A 16,425-nucleotide genomic window follows, 5' to 3' on the forward strand; every position below is an offset into this window, starting at 1 on the left:
ACCGATTTAAATTTCAGCAAATAATTTTCAATTTTGTTCGCCAATTCACCTAAATAAAGAATTAAAAACTGTAATGTAATATTTGGAATTTCTGAATTAAATGCCTAAATACTTTAGAAAAAACACAAACAAATTTCAACTTGGAGAGATTCCTGTCAAAATTGTCAAAAATCGAAATCATTCCAGTCTCCAACGAAAACGTCCACATCTTCTTACCTGTCTTCATTGGCCCATCAATCATACATTACTCTTTACTTCTACGTACTTGATTTTCTAATCGTAATCTAAATTGAAAATTTTATTACCATAGAAAATAACAAATTCAATGTTCAAAATCAAAAACATTTTTTTTACAGGGTGACTCGAAGAATTAACATTTTCAATTCCTAAGTTTTTCGCGCGAATAAAAAAAAAAGAAGGTACTAAATTAGTTGGTAATATACAAACTAGCTTCATCATCGAATACCATAATAAATTAACAATCCGTAATGTAACTCTTAACGCAATAGTCGTTATTAACTATACAAACATACGATAAATTATAATAACTGCCTAACATTTATAATGTTTAAGGATGCTGCAGAAAAAATTTGTACCGATTTCAACCATAATAAAAAATTTGTTTACTGTAAAGTCAACGTTGTTCATCAATCTCGAGGCAACGTTCTGATTCGAATCGAAGCCCAAAACGTTTCTCACTTGCTCGCAATACTTTTTTCGTTCATGGTTCAAAAATTTCATAAAACATTCGCGTTCAATACTAATTAAACTTCCCAGAGACAAATATAAAATACTTAATGGATAATTTATACACCGAAAAACATCGCTCATTTCCTTACATAATAATAAACTTGCAGAATAAATATTATCAAAAAAAAAAAAAAAAACAAAAAACAAAACGTTGAGAAAGTTGATGAAGGATACGTGATCATACGTGTGTTACTGTAAATGGACAGATCGTCAAGCTCTACAAGATCTTCAAGACACATACATGCATATATATTTTCTTCATAGACAATAGTAAAATCAAAAAAATTTAAAATTACGTTTTGAAACGTACCTACACGGGGTTCAAAAAATCAGGAAAAAAACACGTCTAAAAAAAAAACAGAAAAGGAAACTCAAAAAAATAAAGGTACTTAGAGAATAATGATGAAATTTAATAAAACTTATGATTAAAAAAAAAACCGCGTTAAACAGAGAAAAGAAGATATACACAAAGAAAATTCACCAACCTCTTCGAAAGGGTCGTCCACCTTTAAACATTCTGGGAGAATTTTGGAAGTTTGCCTGCATATTGGGTGCACCAGGAGATCTCGAGAAAGCCGGCGGTGGTCTGGTCATTCTGCGCATTTGATCCGGATTCATAGCTCTGAAATCCATGCTCGGTGTAGAGCTTAATCGTGGTCTGAATTCTTGATTAGGAGTTATATTCATCCTGGGTCTGAATTCTTGACTGGGGGTCATATTACCGCGAGGTCTGAAGTCTTGATTTATACCACGAGGTCTGAAATCCTGCCTTGGCGAGTTATTGAAAAATTTACGAGGTCCCATCGGCGATCCTGGACTGGGGAATCGTCCATCTCGCAGATTATTATTCAAAAACATATTATGTGGCCTGAACTCGTTATTCAGGTTTACTCCACCGCGACCGAATCTTGGTCTAAAATCAGGCGATCCGTTCGGTTTGAGGAACGCTAACGGATTAAACCTGTCGTCGTTCGGTTCGAAGTCTAAGGTGTTCATACCAGGATCGTATTCCGGCATCACGTTGTTCTCGAGAGATAAATCGATGACTGGCATCATTGGCCAAGGATTACGTTCCTCGTTATTGCAATCGTCCATTAAATTAGGTGGAGCCATGGTCGGTTTCGGAAGTTTTGGAACGGTTGCTTGGAACGGAGCTTTAGGTCGGTGCATTTTATCCCTGTGGAAATTATTCAGCTCGTTTTCTCCCAATTCGTATCCGCTTAGGTTATTATTATTCTGCGAGAAATTTGGTTCATCTTCGGAAACAGAATTATGTCTTTGTTCTTCGGTATTCAGTTTACTCGTATTTAGACATCTAAGAGATTCGTCTGCTTCGTCGATAATATTATTATATAGATCATCTCCGTCATCGTGTGTTGCATCGTGAACACCTAGATCGATATCTTCGGAAAATAGATCGATATCTTTCTTGTCAGTGTCTTCTTCTTCGGTCTTGCCTTCGATTGACCTATTAACGCCGTCAGCTTCGTCGGCTTCCTTTTTCGACTCGGATAAGCTGTTCATTGTTTTTTCTAATACGTCCGATAACGATATTTCTTTTAAATTACTACGAACTGGTTTGGAAGGCTGTTTAGGTGGGAAATCTTGTTGTTCTTCGAACTGTCTCGAATGAAAACGGTTATCTCTAGGGTTCATGTTGATCGGATAATCGTTCTGTTTATTTACAAAATTATTATCGTTATTGAATGACTGCTGAGGTGAAAAGTCTTTGGTAGGAGCTCGAGTCATATTACTGGGTCCACCAGGAGGAAACAACATCGGTGGTCTGGGCGGTCCAGGTGGACCTGGAGGTGGTCCAGGCGGCGGTCCGTTGGACATGAAATTAAACGGTCCATTGAACCCATTCGCGAGATTAGGTAATCTGGGGAAATCCATTCTCGGCCTGAACATAGCCGGATCACCGGGAGGTATACCCATTAAAGGCATCGGAGGAGGAGGAGCGAAATGCACAGCTCGTGGATTCGGTGCCATAGGAAACTGACTGAATTCTGGACCTGGTCCAGGCATAACAGGTCCGGCGTTAGGTATAAAATTACAAGGTGGTTTCGTATCTTCGCCGTCTAGCGGAATATTCAACAAATCCCAAGGATTCGGAGGAGGTTGCAGCTGCTGTGGTTCGTTCGAACGTTCTTCTTCTTTCGCAGAACCTTTTCTACTGTGTCGATTCTGCGATGAATTAGAATCGTTCTTTTTGTCTTCGTGTTTACCTTCTTCGTCGTCGCTCATCTCCATATCGACGCTCTCGATGTTATCTTGAGGCGTTTTCGAGACTCGATTACCGCCGTCTCCACCGATACAAGGAGGCGTCGGGGGCATTGGTATGCCTCGGAAATCCGAATCAGATTTCCAATTATCGTTCACAGATGGTGATTCCGTCAACGAGATAAGATTATGATTAGCGAACGAATTCTTCAAAGGTAAACGATCGTCGACATCGTGTTTTGGTAACGGTATAGCGTCCACTTGGCCTCCTTCGAATCTTTGCCCCATAGGTGGCCGGTGATCAACGTCGATGCCTCTCTGATCACCACCGAACGGATTAGGAAATCTGTTCGAGTCGAGATTCGTATCTACGTACTCGACAGGATGCGAGTAACTTTCACGTTCGAATGCTGGAGGCGATACTGGCGTCTCTTGAGAAGGATTCCACGAGATATCGGGTGATGGCCAACTCTGGTACTTTGTCATCGGCTTCTCGTTCCATAAAGCAACGTTTTCTTGTTTCACTTTCGATTCGATGAAGCTAAATACTTCTCGGGAATTCGATGTAGGTGACTCTAACCCGGGTATCTTCGATTCAGCAGGCGGTACAGGAGTCGGAGCGGTGTCTCGGGTCATCAAATTCTGCAGGAACTGGCCCACGCTGAATTCGTGATTGTCTGCAGTACTCGAATTGATCACTTCGATCGGATTCCCCTAGAAATAAACGTAAACTTGTAAATTAACACAGTCGTGGACGATAGCTCGATTTTTAGTACAAAGTCGACCACATTTTCAAGCAACAGGGTGTGCAAAATGGTAGGAAACCCGCACTGAGGCAATACGATGAAAAAAATGATGCATTCGAACCAACTAAAAAGATAACCCGAAAACGTCAACGAATTTCTACTCGCAAAGTGTGAAATAAAAATTAAAAAAAAAATCCCAAAGGCTTTCTAAAAGCAAATCTCCCCACATAAAAGGCAGTCGTTGTAAAAATTCACCTGTTCGTAACTACGCATGTTTTCGGGTCGATACGAGAAACGATCGTTGAAATGTTTTTCTGGCGTAGCCCGATTCTCTATTAAATTAGGATGAGTACCATTCTGCAAAAAAATGTAAAAATAAAATACATTTTTCGTACAGCAGATTCGAGTTCAACCCCCTAAAAGCGATTATCTGTAAAATTATTTCATCGTGAAACGCATTACGAAGCTTACTAACCGAATAATATTCCGGCATTCGCATCGTCATATCTCCAGGTTGCTGATACGTATCGTAACTAGGTAAAGAATGAACACTGTACTGGCTCTGGTTTGACTCGATGTCGTAACTTTGATCCATACTACTCCGGTGATATTGGTATTGCTTTTCATTCGCATTATTCATCGCAGTAACGAAATCAGTCCCGATAAACGATTTCTCCGAATCATAAACTAAAAAAAAAACGACACAATCGAGTCAGAATAATGGAATTAATACGAGTAATTTAACTGATAATAATTCAAAGGTCATACCAGTTCTACTTTCATCTGGTATTTCTATATCTGAGCCGGAGGATGGCGAAGGTGCATTAATATCTGGCGAAGGCACTGGACTTGGTAACGTAGGTAACAATTCATCTAGCTTCCTTTTTAAAGTTTTTATTCTATTACCGAAATTACGATAAGCCTGCGAAACGTTCGAAATGGAAATTAGCATAGAATCGGAGTATAATTATGCCACCGCATAAATACACACACACTTACATTACAGACAACTTTGGCTTCGCCTCGTTGTGTTTCGTAGAACTGCTCGCTGACTTCTAATACATTTATTACTTCGATACGTTCCTTAATTTCAAGTTCTAAAGCTTTGGTGTACGCTTCCAGTTTCACTAAACCGTCATCGATATCTTGTAAAAGATCATCGCCATTCCGTCGATCTGAAATCATTATTTTTTATTATCAGAATTTCAACATGATACGTTTTCGTATCACGAAACGATGATTACCTTTGACTACGACTTGCAAAGCATCAAGATCTGACATAGGAACATTACTTTCCTTAACTATTTTCAATTTTAAATCTGTATCTTCTTCTAATACTTTACATTTTCTTATTTTTGAAAACAGCAGAGATGGCTACAAAAACACATTTCACATTAATACTCAGTTTCGGTTGAACTGGTCTGGTAAAACTACGATGACAATAGTACCTGAAACTCTGAGATAAGATCGACAGTCGAAGGCTGATTGGATTTCTTGGTATGAGCAGTCAACAAACCCGATAAATCAGCCAGAAATGTTTCATCGTAAATGTTTCGTTCATCCCATATTTTAAACAGTCTTAAAATCTTATGCTTCACTTTATCATCTCTGTTGAAAAAAATACGTACGTTTAATTAGTAACACTCGTCGTACTACAAAAACATGAGACCATAAATCATCGCAGATACTAACCGAACCAACGTTGTAGCTTTTTGCAGCGCTGTTGCCCAACTTTCGACGAAAGGAAACCCTTTCCGTTTACTGTACTGGATGACATCGTTGGCCAAATAAAATAAAGTTACTCGTTGCTCAACTTTGACTAAATTGAAGAAAAAAAATATATCGTTATCGTTGGAATTCAACGTATTGATAATTAGAGTACTATTCGGAGCAACGTACCTTTTTTCAAGACATGTAGCCAGCAACCGACGACTTTCTTGTGATGTGATTGATGTTTCAAGCACCAGATTGATAACGATTGAATACTGTCTTGAGTGTCTTTGAGGGAGAGCAATTTTTGTTCAAAATTATCCTCCTGGAAGTCTACCATTCTGGTTCGCTGATCAACACACAAACATCCGAATGTAACGAAACCAGTTTCAATCCAACGGAAAGAAATACAATCGTTTAAAATCGACATAAATTGGGTACTTACATGATTAAGGATGGAACTTTCAAAGATGCATTTTCCATGGATCCTTCATGGTACATATCAGCCAAGTCTAGAAACACGCCACTGTCTTCTTAACTGGTAATTCCAATCTTGTGGAAATTATATAAAGATTTGGGTCAATAGTGTATGTTTTTTTATAACGCCGATAAAAAAAATTCAAACAAATTATTTACAGTTTGATAATACTCAACAATTTGAAATTTGTTTTCAATTTCATAGAGAGAGCTGTGTACGAAAAACAAATTGCGAACACCGACGTGAACAAATAATAGATGGGTTATTTTATGGAAATTCTATGGCCTTTCTCGTCGTGAGCTTTCATTCTCAACGACAGATTAATAAAAAAATTATGGAAATCATTCTATTCGGATTTTTTTTCTCAAAAACACCAAAATTTGATTGAAAAATTTTTGTTTTTTTTCTTTTTTTGACACGGTGACAGTGTGTGCAGTTGGTCGAATGTAAAAAGTTTCAAGTTTGAAATCAGTGTTTTCTTTCGAGTTTCAAATTGGAAATTATGTGAAAATAATGGAAAATCGAGTTTAATAGTACATTATAAATTTTAAGTTTGACATGAAAAGTCTTGAAATGATTTTCCAAGTTCCAATAAAGAAAATTACTCGAATAAAACCACGAAACACTCAATCGGTAACAACTTATTCAATCTGATGTGTGGCGACACTGCATTTTTTTTTCATGTTTGGAAATTACGCTGAAATTACTGAACATCATTTTTCCATTTTTTTTTAATTTTAAAATTTTCTATTTTTTTAGATGAGATTCATTAATAACACTTTTGATTTTGAAAAATGAAATAATAAAAAACTAGTCCCTGGGCTGCAACCCTCGGCTCGCGCCCTCGCTTCGCTCACGCTGCTCGCCTTTACCCCCCTCCCCTCCCCTCTAAAATATTAAAAATAGTTTCCCTGAAAATTCAAATTCAAATTTCAAAATTGTTAAAGAACTTTCAACGATTTCCCCAAGTGAAAAATGAAAAATCCCTTCGTCTGAGTAGAAATCCCGTATCCCTGAATCTGAAAAGTGAAAACCCTGGCACCCTGACGCTCTAGCCAACCCTAGAATGGAATGAAGAAGGTTGTACCTACTACCTACACATTCATTTGAAGCGCTCCAAAAGTAGTGTATTTCTGATTTTGTTGACCTTTAATTTCAAATTCATTCATACCTATTTAAACTTTAATGCCATCAACGCTGATTTTTCGCAATTTCAATTATTTTTTTGTTATTTCAACATTTCTAAATTCTAAACTCTTTTTTATTCATTTTTGGCATACTTCATAGAAATTGTATCAATATCAATTTTGTTTCCAGAGCTTTATGTTTCTATTTTTCCATTTTGTTTTGAAAATTGTATGTTTTTGTTGTCTAGAATTTCAAGTTTTTGTTTGTAGAATTTTTATTTTTCATTTGAAGATTGTGAGGATGGCGTTTTTTTTGTGGTTTTCATTTAGAAGGGGTTTCTTTTTGTAGTTGTTGTTGTTGTTAGTTTCCATTTAAGTAGGTATATAGGACTTAGGTATCGAGGTTTTTATTTTTCGAGTCAATGTTTTTTTATTTTGATGATCTTTCAATTTTTTTTCCCAATGATTCTCACTCTTATTATCATCATTTCTTCTTATTTTTATTCGAAAATTTTTGTCATTTATTCTTTTTCATTCTTTTTATTTTTTATTGGATGTATCAATTTCGTCCATAATTATTCTGTTCTCATTTTTATTATCATCTCTTTTTGCTCATTTTTTGATTTATTCATTTTAGGTAAATTTATTTTTGCATTCCTTTTCAAGCACATTCGATTTATTTTACTTCATCACATTTCTCCTTCGGCCTTCGGGAGGGAGCATTCATTTTTTTCTCAGTTTTTATTTCAATTTTCAAATATGTACTCGTATTTAATTTCCTCCATTTTTTTTTTTGTTTTTTAATGATCAAGTTTGTTTTTAAAGTGTTAACTATATTTTTGTTTCTAAATTTTTATTTTCTTACTATTGTTTCTTGGTTTTGATTTTGATTTTATTTCTTTTGTTTCCATTTAGTTTTTTCCAGATTTGCTTGAAAAATTTCACAAAAAATATCTAATAATCATTTTTCATAAAGAATTTTGCAACGACCTTGAAACTTAATTTTCAAAATAATTTTTTTTTTGGTATAAAAATCATCACCGTCAATCTTGCAAAACTTGGCAAAATTGGTTTTTGTTCAATTTTGGTTTATTTTCATTTTGAGGTTTTTCAAATTTCAACGTTTTTTTTTTTCGTTAGTTTCTGTTTATAAATGTAGGTACTAGGTATATTAGGTGTTTTCATTTTCAATTTTTTGTTTTCGCTTTTATTTGTGCATTTTTTTCTGCTTTTGGTTTTCGAATCTGTTTTAATTCTTTTTTTACTCTTTGAAATTCAATCCAGTTTTTTCACAATTGATTTTGTTTTTAATTTTTTTTGTGCTTCGATTATTTTCTTGGTTTTTGTTTGAGATCTTTGAATTTTCTGTGTTTGTTTTTACTTTTACTTTTATTATTATTACTTTTTCAACACTTTTAGTTTTCGTTTTGAGATCTTTGAATTTTCTGTGTTCGTTTTTACTTTTATTTTTATCATTGTTTTTTAATTTTTGGTTCTAATTTAGGTACCTATGTTTTCGTTTTTGGAATATCAATATTTTGTTCAATTGATTAAATTCAAGTTAAAGTTACTTATAGTGCAAATAAAAGCATACCTCAGTATTTGAAAAATTCTGTTCAATCAAGTCGAAATGTTTTGTCAAAAAATCGAAAAAAAAAACTGTAAAGTTGACCAAAAACTTCTTTCTAATTTATCTTGAAACAAAAAAAAAATTGAAAATATAGCTAAACAAATTTATTTATTTTATTCGAGGAACATTTTAAAATAAGAAAAGGCTGAATATATTTATCATGAAATAATAGAAATAATAAAAGTTTGCTATTCATTAAAAAACACAATTTCAGTTGAATTGAAATACTTTTCCAAACAATCGTAAAATGGTTCTATGCATATTCCTCACAATTAATTAGTATCAAGTTGAAAAAAAAAAAGAAAAGAAAATCGCTCTCAATGTAAAATTTTACTTTTTTGAGATGTAACCTTATAACTCCCAAGGTGCAAAATTTGCATTGAAAAAAAAACGTAGGTAGGTACTTGGTAATATTTGACACTTGACAGTCACAATTTTTTTTTTAAAAAAAAGGGTCGTAGGTAAATATTTTTACAGCCGAAAAATTGGAATTCAGAATGAATTTAAAAATTTTGCTTAGTTGATCAAATTTTTTAAAAAAATGGAAAATTGGAATGAATAAAAAAACTGAACTATAATTTAGCTTGTAATTCTCGAAAAGTGTACAAATTGATGAAGAAATTCTACTTCTTTTTTAAACAACACAAAAAATCAATGATCTAAACGAGTCAGTTTGCTACTCGCAGATAATGTATTGCATTAAAAAGTATATAGTTCGCATCTCCTAAATTATCCTTCGCAATCAGACCAAAATCCACTGAAGGAAATTAATACACTTCAGATCATCGTCTGATGTTCGCATAGAAGCCGACCCCTTACACAGGGGGTTCAGGCATTAGTTTTGGTTGAGGAGGAGTTCCTATCAGAGGGATCCTCACCTAATTCACCATCGTAATCGAAAACGCTCTGGCAGTACTGGAGATGTAAATGCCACATTACGTTTAGATATTATGCAATTTTAATTTTATTACATTATAGTCCGGCATATGACAATAGGAGTAATCGCACCCCCCCCCCCCCCCGCCGATCCTCCGGGACAACTTTTTTCTTAAAGGGGACATCCTAAGGAACATTTTAAAGCAAAGTTGCCAAAAAAAAGTTGGCCTTACTTACAAAATGGCGGCCATTTTGATTTTCAGGTCAGCCGAAATCGCAGATTTTGCGTTTTAACATAGGACTTGCACAAACTTTTTCAAACTTTACAAAGGTAGATCGAAAGATCATGCAAAAATTATTCACCTGTCAAAATTTCAAGTGCTCAAGTGCGTTTTTCGATTTTTGGTGAATTTTTGAAAATCGAATTTAGGCCAAAAATGAGGGGGAAAAATCAAAATTTTATCAAATTGACCAAGAAAGCTGAAATTTGGAATATACCCTATTTTCGACATGCCAAATCGATTGGAAACGGTTCCAATCCGTTTTGAGCAACTCTGGAGCCTCCAGCAAATTTTTGAAACTCGAAATTCTCACAAAATTCCATCAAATTGGAGTTGTAAAGCTAAAATTTATTCTAAAAACTAATTTCAATACGCTACGAAGTTGACTGCTGGTGAACTTCAAGTCGTTTTGGAGCCTGCAGCAACTTTTTGAAAGGTTGTATGACGTTTTTTTTGGAAAATTGAAATTTCCTAAAAGTAGCTGGAAGCTTCAAAACCATTTGAAACCACCATGTAGTCTGCGAAGTAAATTTCAGCTTGCCAACTCCATTTGATAAATTAATGTTGGGGAAATTTCAAGTTAAAAAAATCTGCTGGAGGCTCCAGTAATTTTCAAAAAAGTCGTTGGGAGGCCCTAAAATTACTTGAACCCACCTGAAGTCGTCTTCAGAGGGTGTTAAAATTGGAGTGTAGAGTAAATTTCAGCTTTCCATCTCCATTTGATGAAATTTTGTGAAAATTCAAAAGTCGCTGGAGGCCCTAAAATTACTTGAACCCACCTGAAGTCGTCTTCAGAGGGTGTTAAAATTGGAGTGTAGAGTAAATTTCAGCTTTCCATCTCCATTTGATGAAATTTTGTGAAAATTCAAAGTTTGAAAAATCTGCTGGAGGCTCCAGTAATTTTCAAAAAAGTCACTGGAGGCCCTAAAATTACTTGAACCCACCTGAAGTCGTCTTTAGATGGTGTTAAAATTGGAGTGTAGAGTAAATTTCAGCTTTCCATCGCCATTTGATGAAATTTTGTGAAAATTCAAAGTTTGAAAAATCTGCTGGAGGCTCCAGTAATTTTCAAAAAAGTCACTGGAGGCCCTAAAATTACTTGAACCCACCTGAAGTCGTCTTTAGATGGTGTTAAAATTGGAGTGTAGAGTAAATTTCAGCTTTCCATCGCCATTTGATGAAATTTTGTGAAAATTCAAAGTTTGAAAAATCTGCTGGAGGCTCCAGTAATTTTCAAAAGAGTCGCTGGAGGCCCTAAAATTACTTGAACCCACCTGAAGTCGTCTTCAGAGGGTGTTAAAAATGGAGTGTAGGGTAAATTTCAGCTTTCCATCTCCATTTGATGACATTTTGTGAAAATTCAAAGTTTCAAAAATCTGCTGGAGGTTTCAGGAATTTTCAAAAAGTCTCTGGAGGCTCCAAAACGACTTGAAATTCACCTGCAGTACTTCGTAGCGTATTGAAATTAGTTTTTAGAATAAACTTCAGCTTTACAACTCCAATTTGATGGAATTTTGTGGGAATTTCGAGTTTCAAAAATTTGCTGGAGGCTCCAGAATTGCTCAAAACGGATTGGAACCGTTTCCAATCGATTTGGCATGTCGAAAATAGGGTATATCCCAAATTTCAGCTTTCTGGGTCAATTTGATAAAATTTTGATTTTTCCCCTCATTTTTGGCCTAAATTCGATTTTCAAAAATTCACCAAAAATCGAAAAACGCACTTGAGCACTTGAAATTTTGACAGGTGAATAATTTTCGCATGATCTTTCGATCTACCTTTGGTAAAGTTTGAAAAAGTTCGTGCAAGTCCTATGTTAAAACGCAAAATCTGCGATTTCGGCTGACCTGTCAATCAAAATGGCCGCCATTTTGTAAGTAAGGCCAACTTTTTTTTGGCAACTTTGCTTTAAAATGTTCCTTAGAATGTCCCCTTCAAGAAAAAAGTTGTCCCGGAGGATCGGCGGGGGGGGGGTGCAATTACTCCTATTGTCATATGCCGGACTAATAGGCTCATAGCCAATTATCCACACCCCCTTCTCCCTTCCCCATCAATAATTTTTACAATCAATACGCTCATTAAATATCTAAAATATTCGACACTCGAGTAATTAATTGCACGCAATACCTACTCAATTCCAGTCGAATTATTTACATTAGTAACACGAGTAAAACATCGTTTACACTCTGTACTCGCAACCGGTTGAAAATGAATGAAACGATGCGCGCGCATTTTCGCGTTTTCTTACTACAATGAATTACGCGGATTGCGATTTCATTTCGAGTTGCGAGTTCACCTGTATCTTGTACAGGTAAAGTCGTGTGTTTATGTCGCGTTGAGTTGTGTTTTTTTTTTCTATTTGTACGTTGATTATTTTTAAAAAACTGAGATTGTATTTTATTGTGACTTTTGTTTTGGTTTGTGAATGGATTTAGTGGTGTTTTAAACTTTTATTAATAGTTCGGAGTGAATTTTGAGTGCATTTTTGATCGTTTAGTTTGCTTTTGGAACATTTTAATTGGTGAGTTTTTGATTTTTTTTCAATTGGTATTAGAATTAGTTGTATTTTTAGATCTATATTTTCATTTTAAACTTGTATCATTTGAATCGAGAATCCCAAAAGATTTGAATAAAATCTGAATAATGTACATATATATGTAGATAAGTCTCTTCCAACGTGTAAGTTATCACATTTACTCGTATGAATGAATGATTAATGCTGATAACAATCCAGTAGCGGTATATCGACTGTTTTCACTTTTAATGAGTCTGTCGATTATTGTCTTTCTTTGGTTAATAATCATGTTGATTTTTTTTTAATAATCCAGACAATATTTTCCCGTTTCACAAATTTGCATGGAATTTTCATTCAAACACCAAAGTGCTTTTCAGTTCCCCATCTAGGTCATTTTAAGTCTTCAATTTTCAATCAGCTGATCTGTGCAGGCTTTTAAAGTTGTTATTACCCATATCTCAAAATAGGAAAAAGAGTGGCACTTTTCCTGAAGTATCTATTTTTCTATCATTGAAGTTGAGAGTAACTTATTTGATTGGTTTTTGATGAGTACCTATTCAAATATGTCGAGTAAATGGTGAAGTTTATCAAACATTTAATTGCATTGCAACCGGTTGTCCCAAAAATAGATGACAGATGATCTTTTTGAAAAAAAAAATTGATAAGTAAATCCAAATTTTTGAAAAGAATGGCTCTTCTTGATCCTAAAATATTTTATTTGGAAAAAATTGTAGACCAAAAAATATGATCGTTTTCTAATAAGTATAGTAGGTATTTTATCTGTTTCTTTGACAAGAGTTGTCTATAGTTATAGGATTGTCTGTACGAATATTATAAAATATTACACACTTCAAGTGAAAAATCAACCCAACCAGTGAAGGAGAACTTCTATTTTTCAACTCCTCTGTTCTTTATTCTGCAGTGCACTGAGAGTGAGTGAAAATAACAAAAATACCGTTTTCAGCAAATCACTTCCGCGTTAATTTTTGATCTTGAAACCAGGAAACATGTCAACAATTTTGTGCAACAGTCAGTAAATGTGGTGATGATGATGATGATGAATAATCATATTAGGAGGTTTGGTATGCTCTTCATAATAAAATCCTTGCATCAAAAATTCACGAAAACTAAACAAATGTGTTTAATCTTCAGGTGACTTGGTTATTGAAATTCCAGATCAATTGTTTTTACAGAGATAATCTTTGTTGAATTATTCATCAAAAAAACGTAAAGGGGGCTAAAAATAAACCTATCTCTTCCTTCACTTGTATTGAAATGAAGGTATTTTTTGAATCAATTCCTGATAAGTTTTCAGTCAAGGAGGAGGAGGGGCGCTCAAAAATTATAATTACACTTTTTTTCAACTCGTGTATGTATCTTTACCTATACATAACTCGAAGTCGATCGGAAAAGCTTTTCTCCCCCCCCCCTCCCTCTTCTCCCCTGCAAGGATTAAATCACATTGAAATAAATTGTAAAAAAAAAATAATTCCAAAAACTGTCAAACAATAATTATGACACTGACCTCAAAGTTTTAATTGATAAATTTGGAATCCCCTCCCCCTTCCCCTCCCCTGAAAATCACCCAGTCAATTAAAACTGTCTGGAAACTCGATTATAATTCTGGACCCCAAAAATTGATTTTTTTCCAATGAAAAAAATCCAAAGTTTTCATATTAACACCAAATTTAGTTTTTAGAAAAAAATCCAATGTCGGGGGGAGGGGGGGGGATGAAGAAAAACTAAATTTTGGAACACAAATTTCTTCTTCATTTTTTTTGCAGGATTTCTGGATTGTTTCCTAAATAGATTTTGTGTAATAAAAAAAATTTCAAATTATTCATCTCAGATAATTAAATTTTTAGGAAAAACTGAAAGGTAATATTGAAGAAAAAAAATGACAGGAAAAATTTCAAAGCTCAAAATTTCTCATCCTACGAAGTAATTTGCTTACTTTTTTTAATGAGACTTTGCCTCTGAGATATTTTTAGTAAAAGTTGAACCTGAAAGTTTGAAATTTTTTACAATTTTTCTGGCACAATAAATGAATTTTTGAAGAAAATGAAGGGCCCCAGAAGAAAATTTAAGAGAAACAAAATTCTAGAGGATAAAATTTTATAACCTAATACATATGTACATCGTGATAATAAGTTTCTTTTAGGTGACCCTGTTCTTGAAATACTTCCAGCAAAAAACAAAATTAGCCACTTTGTACCTACTTGCATCATGCATATGTAAAAATCGAGCACCTTTCACAGGAAAAGAATCTCACTGGCATAAAAATTTTCAAACCTAACAAAGGGAAATCGAAAGAAGACTTCAAAATACACCACCACAAAAAATTTCGGGAGTTGGAATCCATATTTCGAGTTTTGGCGAATTTTTGAAAATTCAAATTTCAAAGGCTCATTATTTATCTCATGAAAAAAATCAAAATTTGATCAAATTGACAAAAAAGGATTAAATTAGGTTTATACCATATTTTTTACCTCCCTAGTCGATTGGTGGCAGTTTTGAACCGTTCTGGAGACTCCAGCGGATTTTCAGATTCTCCAGTTTCCAGAAAAAAAACCTGTAAGTTTCGTGAAAATGGAATTCAGAACCTTTAAATTCGAATTTAACACCTTTTTGTCTTTTTAGATTGATTCAGACATTCACGTATTTTCAAAATATTTTTGTACCCTTTCAAATCCAAGATTTTTATTTTTGGAGAAAATAAAAAATTCATCAATCGAGAACGTGTGAACGAAAAAAGCTCAAATTTGGTTTTCACCCCATTAACGACTATTTGAGTCGATTAGTGTTGGATTCAAACTGTTCTAGAGCCTCCAGTAGATTTTCAGATTCTCCGGTTTTCGAAAAAAATACTGTACCTAAGTACCAAGTTGGGTGAAACTGAAATTCAGCACCGACAAAGTCGAATTTACATCATTTGTAATACCTACATATTTTCAAAATCTTTTTGTTCCAGTTCAAATTCAATATTATTTTCTAATTCATTTTATACTTTTTTTTTCAAAAAAAAAATCACTGGAGGTAGAATCCTAAAATTTTCTGGAGGCTCCAGAACGGTTCGAAACTGTCACCAATCGACTACAGAGGTCAAAAATAAGGTACCAACTAAATTTCAGCCCTTTAAGTAGGTCAATTTGATCAAATTTTGATTTTTTTTGCATGAGAAATAAGTCTTTAAATTATTAAAAATTCACCAAAAATCGAAAAATGAATTCAGTTATTAAAATTTTTGTTGACAGTGTTTTTTGGGGGCTTTTTTCGTTTTCCCTTGCTCAGTTTGAAATAGATACTTTTTTTCCAAAAAAAATCACTGGAGAAAATTTTGAATTTAAACCGACACAAAAATATTTTGAAAATATGCGCCTGAGTCGATCTAAAGCATCAAAAGGTAAGTAAATTCGAGTTTGATAGGTTCTGAATTTCATTTAAATCCTACTTTCAGCGTTTTATTGAAAACTGGTAGAATCCTAAAATTTGCTGGAGGCTCCAGAACGGGTTGAAACTGTCACCAATCGACTACAGAGGTCGAAAATAAGGTACTAACCAAATTTCAGCATTTATGTCAATTTGATCAAATTTTGATTTTTTTTTGCATGATAAAATAAGTCTTTGAATTTTTAAAAATTCACAAAAAAAATCGAAAAATGAATTCAGCCATTGAAATTTTTGTTTGCAGTGTTTTTTGGGGGCTTTTTTCGTTTTCCCTCGCCCAGTTTGAAAATTGTTGTCTCTTTTATATCATTTTGATGAAAATTTGATTTTTTTGCATGAGAAATGAGTCTTTGAACATTTAAAAATTCACCAAAAATCGAAAAATGAATTCAGCTTTGAATTTTTAAAAATTCACCAAAAATCAAAAAATGAATTGATCAATTAAAATTTTTTCTGATAGTGTTTTTTTTTGTCTTCCCTCGCCCAGATGAAAAATTGTTGCCCCTTTTATATCAATTTGATCAAATTTTTTTTTTTTTTTTTTTTTGCATGAGAAATGAGTGTTTTTTGTAAAAATTCACCAAAAATCGAAAAATGAATTCAGCCATTAAAATTTTTGCTAATGGTGTTTTTTGTGTTTTT

The 16,425-nt window shown here is 33.9% G+C and overlaps 2 protein-coding genes across 3 annotated transcripts in view; one reads left to right on the plus strand and one right to left on the minus strand.

Moving 5' to 3' along the window:
• Positions 1 to 283: 283 nt before the first annotated feature.
• On the minus strand, positions 284 to 6,330 carry LOC135845916 (regulation of nuclear pre-mRNA domain-containing protein 2). Its single transcript, XM_065364792.1, is given in 10 exon segments — positions 284 to 1,096; positions 1,236 to 3,687; positions 3,975 to 4,076; positions 4,195 to 4,406; positions 4,488 to 4,641; positions 4,719 to 5,093; positions 5,168 to 5,327; positions 5,412 to 5,538; positions 5,619 to 5,778; positions 5,875 to 6,330. Coding segments are annotated over 9 exon segments (3,750 nt in total). The 5' UTR covers positions 5,770 to 5,778; positions 5,875 to 6,330; the 3' UTR covers positions 284 to 1,079.
• Positions 6,331 to 12,089: 5,759 nt separating this feature from the next.
• Positions 12,090 to 16,425, plus strand: part of LOC135845371 (uncharacterized) — a 160,438-nt gene continuing 156,102 nt past the window's right edge. For both annotated transcript variants that reach the window (XR_010558739.1, XM_065363873.1), the window contains exon 1: positions 12,090 to 12,342. The gene's annotated coding sequence lies outside the window, so the exon portion shown is untranslated. The remainder of the gene's footprint in view (positions 12,343 to 16,425) is intronic.

This window comes from Planococcus citri, chromosome 4 (genome assembly GCF_950023065.1).
Source record: "Planococcus citri chromosome 4, ihPlaCitr1.1, whole genome shotgun sequence".
Classification (NCBI taxonomy): Eukaryota; Metazoa; Arthropoda; class Insecta; order Hemiptera; family Pseudococcidae; genus Planococcus; species Planococcus citri.